Here is a 10,676-nt window from a genome sequence, read left to right on the forward strand (position 1 = left end):
AAATGCTTCACTGCGCAAGCGCGGGCGAGTGACTGAAGGGGGCAGAAGAGGACAGATATACGGTTTCGGTTGTCTTTCTCTTTCTATGCAGCGGACGCTTAGGTACAGTCCTTCCCCACTCTATTTATAATAACTCTATGGTCAAAACGCAGGTTGCAAAGAATTTATGCACCAAAACGGATGAAGCCACAAAGTAATAATAAGGAGACACAACTCTGTATTTGCCATCTGTCAAGGTCACTGTACCATAAGTGACATGTTCGCTAAAGGGAATTAACTTTCGAATGAGAGCGCATGTGCAGTGTAATATACGTGTCTCTCTCTAACTAATAGGAAAAGTGCGACTGAGAAAGTTGCCAGCATTATGGAGCGGTCACACCTCGCCTGCAGGAGCAGTTGCCAATGGCAACCATGTAAGAGTAAGAGAGATGGAAAATCTTCTATCTCTCTTACTCTTACAACTGCTCTTGCAGCCGAGGTGTGACCGCTCCATTAGACTGATGACGGCGACTTTTTCACTCGCACTTTATACATTAGTTGGAGAGAGACACATATATGACACTGCACATGCGCTCTCGTTCGAGAGTCAATTCCATTTAGCGAACAGGTCACTTATGGCCCAGTCACCCTAGCCAGATTCCGATAATATAAATCATTATAGTTGGAGTCTCCTTATTATTACTTCGTGGATGAAGCTCTTGCTGTTTTAAGGCCAGGTCCAAGTGAGGCAGCGCCATCTACATTGAAACTAAAATTTTGAAAAATTTTCAACAGCCTTTTCTTGAAAACAAGAAGATAAAATGCTTCTTCCTTTATGGATAATTGATTATTATTGGCAAGATATACACCAGCTAAAACTTTTTTTGAGTTAAAATAATAAAAAAAATTTTATGTCAATTGGGATCGGCTAAACTGCAATACGCCATCTGGTGGGGACCCATTCTCTCCCTCCATTTTCTTTCTTTGTCTCTCTTCAATTAATAGGTTAGAAAGAGTAGAAAAAACAAAATGGAGGGTAGAGAATGGGTCAAAGTTACTAGATTGTTACTAGACCACCGTTCCCAATAAATTAAATATGAGCACTTTTTTCACAAAAACTGTAACAGTACTTTCTCAGAAATTACAATCAAAAATGCAATTTCTATTTGGAAAATTAATAAACGCTAAAAAATACACGACCTAAGATTTACCAATCACGAAAATAACAAAAAAAAGTATTTTAACATAACATATTTTACTCATTATGACAGCGGTTTAGCAGGTTATATATGTCACCAGACGTTTCGCAGTTTTGCCGAAAGGAGGAGATTGGCGCTGTTGCTAACCACCTGAAATACATAATCTACCAAAGGGCTGTTACAATCAGTAAAGCAGTATCAATATGTTAAATATTTAGTAAAATTTTTTTTTGTTATTTTCGTGATTAGTAAATCTTAGGTCGTGTATTTTTTAGCGTTTATTAATTTTCCAAATGGAAATTGCATTTTTGATTGTAATTTCTGAGAAAGTACTGTTACAGGTTTTGTGAAAAAAGTGCTCATATTTAATTTATCGACATGGAAATTTTTTTCATTATTTTAACTCAAAAAAAGTTTTAGCTGTTATATATCTTGCCAATAATCAATTATCCATAAAGGAAAAAGCATTTTACCATCTTGTTTTCAAGAAATGGCTGTTGAAAATTTTCCAAAATTTTAGTATCAATGTAGATGGCGCTGCCTCACTTGGAGCGTCTCCAATAGGAACCTAAGAGCATTCGTAAACGTAGACGTATGACGTCACCAACGCTAAACTACATGGGAACCAATGCGACGTGTCCTAACGCAAATATTTAGGAACCTATTGGAGAAAGGCCTTCAATAGGTTCCTAAATGTTTGCGTTGCGTGACTGATGCGTTGGTTCGCAAGCGCAGTGACAACATCAAAGCATTGATACCAATTGCGAACAAAAAAAATAAAATTTTGTTTGATTTTGCGTATTTCTCACCGTTTTTGTGATATTCATAAATTTTATTTTTAAAATTTCGACCCCATATGGGAACCTATATGGAATCATGTATGGACACTGATGAGATTCTTCTTACGAGGTGTCCTTATAAGATTTCGTATAAAATTTCATATACCTATATAAGAAACCATAAGCGATCTTATAAAAGATCTCATATGGGAATTAACATAGAAAGGAGTTCAACTTTAATTTTTTCGAAACCTCTCTGGGGAATTAAATATAATGGACAAAAAAGGAATTCACAGGAATTGAATAAATTTCAAAACTTTTTAATTCATGCCTTCTTACTAGGGAGATATGGAAAAAAACCATACCATCTAGCGGCTTAAGGAAGTTCTCCCCCTCCAACGTCAGTCAAATCAATGCCCATTTAAGTTTTCATTTGTATCACGTAGTACTAGCTCAACGCTTGGCAACGTTGGATTATATTTCCCCCGTTACGTTTCGTGTCGTCTGCTATTGTTTGATTTATTTTCGTTAAATAATAATAATAATAATTTATTATTTTAAAAATCTTAATTTTATAAGCAAATTCAAATTATTATTCATTATTATAAATCTTTGAAGAATATACTATTATATGTATATACTACTTATATTACTTTCAAATTTCGCGCTTTTTCTATACCTAACCTACAAGACGCAACGTTGCCAAGCGTTGTGCTAAGTAATTTCTGATTGTCAAAATACGGTGTTTTTTTAGACAAAATAATTAATTGTGAGTCTCCTAAGCCAGGTCTGATCAATTTTATTAAAAGTAAGTTAACATTGGCTATTAAACTTTATGTATATAAAGTTCCAGTAATATCTTTTCGTCAGATTTTTCACAATTTGAGATTTCAGACCAAAAAATTCAATTTCCCATAAGAACCCGTGTTAAATGTGAAAAGAGAAAATTATTTATATCTTTTGTCAAAATCCACCTAGACCCCTAAAAATTTAACTACATCTTCTTTAAACCATTATCTATCAGTTTATCAAGTTTGATAATTAACTCTTCGTCATTTCTGTTTGCGAGAGAACTTCCTTAAGTATGAAACTATAAAAATTTTTTGTAAAAATTATTAAAAAAATTTTAAACTCGTAAAAAAATATTATGTTTCAACACAATTTACGTTAAAATAAAAAAAATTTGTTTAACATAACAGTAAAATTATCAGTTTCTTCTTTCCTTTAATATCTATAAATTTAATGTCATGTTTTACGATGAACTCAAAAACGATAAAAATAAGAATACAATTTACATTCCAAGTCATTTCATTTGCTCCTCTGAACTTGTCTCCTTTTTCCTCAACAATTTGTTAAAAAGTTATAAAAATTATTATAAAATTATTAAATAATATATATATATATAAATATATATTTATTTCAGTTCGTTTAAAAATGAGTCGAAACATGTTATACCTATTGATTATAAAAATATTGTAAGTAACTTTTTGTATATATATTTTTAATTAATTATTAAAAGTTACCCTCACAACAAAAGGATATCCTGAGGATATCCTCAAGATATCCTAAACTAATGTAGGATATCCTGAAAATGTCCATAGGATATCCTAGGATATCCTCAGAACATCCAAACCGCCGTTACGTAGGGGATCGTTCACATATTACGTCACACGCTTAGAGGGGGGAGGGGTCTGTTGAATGTGTGACGACCTGTAGAAAAAATGGCGCTAATGTATAGAATAATGTGTGACGTGGGGAAGGGGGGGGTTAAAAAATAATGAAAAATAGCGTGACGTAATATGTGAACGATCCCTAGGATATTTTTGGGATATCCTGGGGATATCCTGAGGATATTTTAGGGATATCCTGAGGATATTCTAGGGATATCCCTGGGATATTCCAGGGATATCCTAGTGATTTCGTGGGGATATTCTTGGGATAAACTTGGTATATCGTTAAAATATTTTAGAAATATCGCTAAGATCTCCCTAGGATATCATTATGATTCAAGTTTTGACTATTTGAGATAGCGATTTTTTGATACAAATATAGTTAGCGCTTAAGTTGGTTTCAAGAGATTTTTTAAAGAAAAAGTAGAAAAAAGAATTCTTGTAGACAAGGTAAATCATTTTAGATATCTTGGAAATACATTATAAATACATCCAAAAAATATGTTTTCCATTTTTATTTAATCAATTTGTATGTTAGGATCGTTTTATGGATACCTTAGGGACATTTTTAGAACGACTCAAGGATATTCTAACCTATAAGATAATATAGACATACTGTGGATATCCTTAGGACGTCCTAAGGACATCCTTAATTATTCCAGGGATATCCATAGGATATCCTCAGGATGTTCTAAGGATACCCGGGGAAATGATTAGGATATCCCTGGGACGTCCTAGGGTTATCCTTAGAGATCCCTGGGATATCCTTAGGATATCCTAACCGCCGCTACTTTGGATATTCTTAAAGTATCCTTAGGATATCCCTAGGATATCCCTAGGATATCCAAGGGATGTTTTTGGAATATCCTAGGATATCTGGTGCTGTGAGGGTATATCTTATGAATATTTTAAATTTACATATATTTCTAGATATGCATTGACATTAGTTAATTGTATGTACGATGATATCGAAGAGATTTGTAAGTATAAATATAATATAGGAATCCGAAAATAGCATAACATATATGGCCACAATATTGTGTCAATATTGCATGCATTGCCAATATTTTCTGGCAATGTTAAGTCAACATTGATTATGCCCGCCCTAAGAGAATATTTAGGTATATTATTGTAACGTAATATTTAGGCAATATTCCCTCAAGACGCACGGAAAAAAAGAAAAAGTAATTTTTACTACTTTCATAGTAAAATGGGATCTGTCCGAAGTTTCTGCGCATCTATGGCAACTTTTACTCCAAAAATAGTAAAATTTGCTCCAGAAATAGTAAAATTTACTCCAGAAATAGTAAAAATTATTACAAAAATAGTAAATTTTACTATTTTTTGAGTAAAAGTTGCCAGAGATGCGCAGAAACTTCGGACAGGTCCAATTTTACTATGAAAGTAGTAAAAATTACTTTTTCTTTTTTTTCCGTGCGGACATAATCAATATTGCCAGGCAATTAATATTTAACCCTTTCCGTTGGGTCGTGAACATCTTATCAAAAAACATATGCAATTGTTATATAAATTGCAAAATTATATTTTTTACATCATCTTTGGCACACTACAGATATCACTGCGACTCTGTAGTTTTTACAAAATTCAAAATAGCGGATCCAATATTGGCGACGAGTTCTTTAAAACTCAATTCAAATGGCTTGAAATTTGTTACTCGGGGGTTTTTGAAGTCGCTGATTACGAATCTGAGCTTAGTTTTTCAAAATTAAAAATGGCGCATCCAATATGGCGGACGACTTTTTTAAAAATTGAATCCAAATGTCTTAAAACTTATTACTCGAGGGTTTTTGGATTTTAAATTTTGATATCAGATTTGAATTAAGCGACCCTAAAAACCCCCGAGTAATAAATTTTAAGCAAAATCCGGTTGATTTTTTTCATTTTTGTCCGCCATTTTGAATTCTTGAAAACTAACATCGAATTCGTAATCAGTGACCCCAAAATTCCCAAGAAACATAAATTTCAAGCAAATCCGGTTGATTTTCAATTTTTTTTGTCCGCCATCTTAAATCCGCCATTTTGAATTTTTTTTTAATGTCTATTGTACATTTTATTTCTTTTTTTTTATAAAAATAATTAGAAATTAGAAATAAAATTTTTCCCTATTTAAAAATGACTAACTTTCCCTATGGGAACCCATATTGGCGATTCCAACAGCTACACTAGCGCCACAGTTGAACTAATTTAGGTGTGACTCGCTCTAAAGCAGTCTCTGTTTTGACATTTTATTTCAAATTATTTAATTATTCTGATATTTTTATTGCGTTTGTAAAATTATTTTTAAGCGTTAAATAAAAAAAAATAATTTAAAACACATGGAGTGCTACAGAGCGAGTCACACCTAAATTAGTTCAACTGTGGCGCTAGTGTAGCTGTTTGAATCGCCAATATTGATGTTCATTAATCCGTATAAGTTCTGACAGGAACCTAAATAGGATTTTTCAATAGAGTGTATGATGGTTATTAAAATATTTAACATGTATATAGGATATATTTTTATTTTATCAGTAAATTTTTTTTTTTGCATATATATGTAGCCAATCTTGTAAAAAGCGGTTTAGATCGCAACCAACAACCTTGTAATAATTTTTATAAATATACTTGTGGTAATTGGGCTCAAAACAATCCTAGACCTGCGAATATTACAATTTGGAATAGTAAAATAATGACGAAGGACAATTTAATTTCTTTGATTAGAGGTAAAAACTAAAATCAAACACATTTTGTAACATGTATACACTCTCTAAATCTGAATAAGTAAAATTTCACTTAGAATTATGTTTCAAAAGTCTTCCACGTTGAAAAATAAATGTATATTATGCACTTAAAAATAAATGAAACTTGATTTATTTTTGAGTGAAAATCACTTATTTTTAAGTACATATACACTTATTTTTCTACGTGGAAGATTTTTAAAACATTGTAAGAGAAATTTTACTTATATTCAAATTTAGAGAGCACTTTTTTTAAACCAAATTTTAGATTCATGTTCCCGCCCTATAGGCGAAATTTATATACTAATATAATCCCTTAGTAGGGGCCAAGAATTTTAATATATATGCCCTTTTTTGATGGATAGGTTTAATTTTTCAACAATTATATTTTATGTTTAGATATTTTAGAAAATCAAAATATTGACGAAAATAACAGAGAACTTTATGTTGAAAAGAGATTGTATTATGCATGTATTGACCCAGGTAAGTGTAGTATAATTTTTTATATGCGCATATATGTATTTATATTAATTATATTAAATTTATTACAGATTTCTCGTTAAATGAAGGATTAAGATTGTATAAAGATATAGTAATTAAAAGAACAGAAGCTTCAGTACTTTTTCAGACAAATTGGCAACATGTGGCTAAATATTATTTCAATACAGTGGGTGAAAATTCTCTTTTTCATATTACATTAAACAAACAAAACATACTGCAAGTAAGAATAATATTTTTCTTTATATTAAATTGTTTAACTAAAATTAAATAATAAATAGACTAAAATAATCTTGCACAGCTCGGCGTATGCGCAACGTGAAAGAAAATCGACATAGAATATAATACTGAATCCTTTTGATTGCTTGCGTTCGAAAGTCAAATTCTCTATAATCGAACGGAATCCCACTGACTTCTACGGACTCCCTAGCGAATTAGTTTAATGCGTTTTAACCCATAACTGCCACCATAGGTCCAGTAGACCCGAGCATTTTATCGAGCTCAAATTTATTGAATGTGTTGCTTTTGAATTTTTTTTATATTTTAATATATTAGTTTGATATATTCTTAGTAATTTTGTAAGTTTTTTGATACAACTAATTTGATTCCAAAGAATAAATTAGCTTCAAACATTGATAATTATAAATTTTTACTTTTAACCTAAAATGTCCCTGGCGGATTCGATTTGCGTAATGTCTACTTAACTAAGCGGACTTTAGGTAGACATTAGGTAGACATGTAAAAAAACGTATAAAAAAGCTATTAATCGACTTATTATGATAAAAAAAAGTTGATAAAAGGGTAAATGAATGTTTATAGAGTAAATTCGTACAAAATTTGTAATTAATAAAGCAATAAATAATTAATAATGAATGGAAATGTGCGCGAGGTACCTGATCAGTTCAGCTGTACAATTATTTTCGTGCTATTTTCATGAAAAGAATATAAATTAACTGCAAAAACAATTGATATTTATAAAAAAGTGTAAAATTGATTTAATTTGAGTGTTTGCAATACGAATTATTAAATAATAATTAAGTTTTTATCAAATGTGAATAGTGTTGTGGAAACCTGTGAAAACTAATGAGTTACTACATTACCGATCGCATATGAGAGATGGCGCCACCAGTTTTTACAATACAGTGCGAGCATGTTTTCTTCCAAGCTTTTGCTTTGAAAGAAAATAAAAAGTGAATTTTAAAATGCAGAATAAAGTTATACAAATAATTATTGATTTCATAATTGTTTCTCGTCCAAAATTACGGACATGATTGCAGCTTTTTTGTTACACTCATAGAGAACTTTTTATTATCATATGCGATCGGTAATGTAGTAACTCATTAGTTTTCACAGGTTTTCACAACACTATTCACATTTGATAAAAACTTAATTATTATTTAATAATTCGTATTGCAAACAATAAAATTAAATCAATTTTACACTTTTTTATAAATATCAATTGTTTTTGCAGTTAATTTATATTCTTTTCATGAAAATAGCACGAAAATAATTGTACAGCTGAACTGATCAGGTACCTCGCGCACATTTCCATTCATTATTAATTATTTATTGCTTTATTAATTACAAATCTTGTACGAATTTACTCTATAAACATTCATTTACCCTTTTATCAACTTTTTTTTATCATAATAAGTCGATTAATAGCTTTTTTATACGTTTTTTTACATGTCTACCTAATGTCTACCTAAAGTCCGCTTAGTTAAGTAGACATTACGCAAATCGAATCCGCCAGGGGTCACATTTTATTCTGCAAAATATCGCTTTTTCGAACATTAATAAAAATGTATCATTTAACAAATGTGAACATAAAATTGTTATAAAATTTAGTTTGATAAACGGGACGCATGAAGAAGCTCTAAAATAAATTTTTTATAGAAATATCATTTGATAATGATAAATTGTGCCACGGTTGTCACTTGCGTTCAGGAGAAATATATAAAGAAAGTTCGAATTATTTTTCAAATCGTTATTGCATTGAATATTAATTTTTAAACAAACTTAGGCAATACAGATATAGAGATAGTATGATATTTATTAACTTCAGTTATGAAAAAATTAGAAGCTGGATTTTAGCTAATTTTAAAAGTTAATATTAATTACACTGTGTTGCAAAAAAAAAATATGACTTCAAAAACTTCTTATCGGACCTAATATAGCACAGAAAACTGAAAATAATGATGTATATTTAATTGCTTATACACCCTCAAAATTTGATTTTAGAGACGAAAAACCATTTTTTGTGAAAAAATCTTTGCAACTTCATAATTTTTTTTCCGATTTCATTTTTTTTTTTTTAATTTTTAAGCTGAAAAACAGATTTTTGCAATTGTATAAAGGATTTTTGTTGTATCTTCTTAATTGATGACAATAAAGACCAAATACTTTCAAAAATTTCGATTTTTTTATTGATTTTTCAACTTTTCGATCAATTTATAACTGTTATCTGATATAACATATGCCTACTTTCTTTTAACATATCGAAAGTATAGTCAATTCTGCTTCAAATGACTTCTAATCGATTAGAATTCGTTAAAATTTGTCTAAGTTAGCAGACTTTTCATTTTATAGTCATACATTAGGTTTCATGATTTATAGTTTTTTTTAATTTTCATAAAATTTAAGGTATTAGTCGCGTAAAATCATTTTCGTCAGATATTTTTTAAATTTTGCAAGAGTGTTTCTGACATAATTATCTACAAAATAAGACCAATCCCATCGATTTTGACCGTTCCTAAGCTTTAAAATATCATTTCAAAGTTGATACTTTTTACATGGACGGAGCACCTAATGCATGGAAGGAATTTGCTTTATAATTATTTAAATGAAAACCAGTCGTCAGATTTTAAAATAAAACTACCACATAATACATTCTCATGAAACGAATGCCTACAAAAAAACTGAAATTTTTTGACCGTACCAAACTATAAATATATTAGGAGAAAGTTAACAAAATTTTAAATTATATGAAGTACCACTGCTGGAAAGCAGTAAACTTGGCAACGCTGTAGCGCGCGAATGCATACAAAATTCAAAATCATGCAAAGTACACAGTTAGAAAGTAGGAATATCTCATAGAGTAGAATAAAAAAATAATATATTTAAAATTTCACAACATAGATTAGTATTAAATAATTCTCAATTTTTTAAATTAAATCATATATTTTAAGAAAAATAAGAATGAGAAACGTTAAATTGGTTGGTTATATTTCAACAGTTAAGAAATAAAAACATTTTTTGATGAAATATTTATTTTTTACTTTATAAACCAATTTATAATACATTATTGATGTAAATATTAATTATAAATAATTAAAAATTAGTTTTTAAAGAAGCATACTTGAATTTTTTTTAATAATATTCACATCTTTAATTATTAATTATTCTTAGTAAGTCTCATACTTTTAAAAAGTTTAAGCATTTATATACATAATTATTAATCATAAATAATTCAAAAATAGCTTTTAAAGAAGCATATTTGAATTTTTTTTAATAATATTCAGATTGCGACGTTGCCGCGATCAAAACTTTAGTTCTACACGTGCGAGAACGCGGCGCTCTGAGTGGAAGTTACCTGTACCCTTCAAAAAGTTTGACTCAGAACTATACCTCTTGCTAAGCACAGACTGAGTCAGACTCAAGACAAACTTTTGGTTAGAGCCGGCGCGCGACTAATACCTTAATAGATGCCCGTGTGGAAAAGTCGACTGGGCCCCAATCTGATCCAGACTGGGTTTCCCAATGTCCAAAGTGGGCAACCCAGACAACGCCCAAACTGGGCGCGTAACGCTGATCCCA

General features: G+C 30.3%; 1 protein-coding gene across 2 annotated transcripts; it reads left to right on the forward strand.

The window, feature by feature from the left end:
• The first annotated feature begins 2,416 nt into the window (after nucleotides 1-2,416).
• LOC127286741 (endothelin-converting enzyme 2-like) lies at nucleotides 2,417-7,589 on the forward strand. Of its 2 annotated transcripts, XM_051313310.1 has the most exons (7): nucleotides 2,417-2,765; nucleotides 3,381-3,432; nucleotides 4,558-4,607; nucleotides 6,186-6,347; nucleotides 6,762-6,845; nucleotides 6,914-7,083; nucleotides 7,142-7,589. In XM_051313310.1, exons 2-7 carry the CDS (start codon nucleotides 3,392-3,394, stop codon nucleotides 7,196-7,198), a joined length of 564 nt encoding a protein of 187 aa, XP_051169267.1. In that variant the 5' UTR covers nucleotides 2,417-2,765; nucleotides 3,381-3,391; the 3' UTR covers nucleotides 7,199-7,589. The 2 variants fall into 2 exon arrangements, with proteins under 2 accessions (XP_051169267.1, XP_051169268.1); XM_051313311.1 differs by lacking the exon at nucleotides 2,417-2,765 and having other exon boundaries at nucleotides 3,254-3,432; nucleotides 7,162-7,589.
• The last annotated feature ends 3,087 nt before the right edge of the window (nucleotides 7,590-10,676 follow it).

This window comes from Leptopilina boulardi, unplaced genomic scaffold, assembly GCF_019393585.1.
Source record: "Leptopilina boulardi isolate dan_hultmark-lab unplaced genomic scaffold, ZJU_Lbou_2.1 LbouV2_362, whole genome shotgun sequence".
Lineage (NCBI taxonomy): Eukaryota > Metazoa > Arthropoda > Insecta > Hymenoptera > Figitidae > Leptopilina > Leptopilina boulardi.

Bases quoted from the DNA above. Each gene is read 5' to 3' on its own strand.
- LOC127286741 (XM_051313310.1), top strand. From the start codon at position 3,392: ATGAGTCGAAACATGTTATACCTATTGATTATAAAAATATT. The intron at 4,608-6,185 runs GTAAGTATAAAT...ATATATATGTAG, and splicing joins CGATGATATCGAAGAGATTT to CCAATCTTGTAAAAAGCGGT. The intron at 6,846-6,913 runs GTAAGTGTAGTA...AATTTATTACAG, and splicing joins TTATGCATGTATTGACCCAG to ATTTCTCGTTAAATGAAGGA.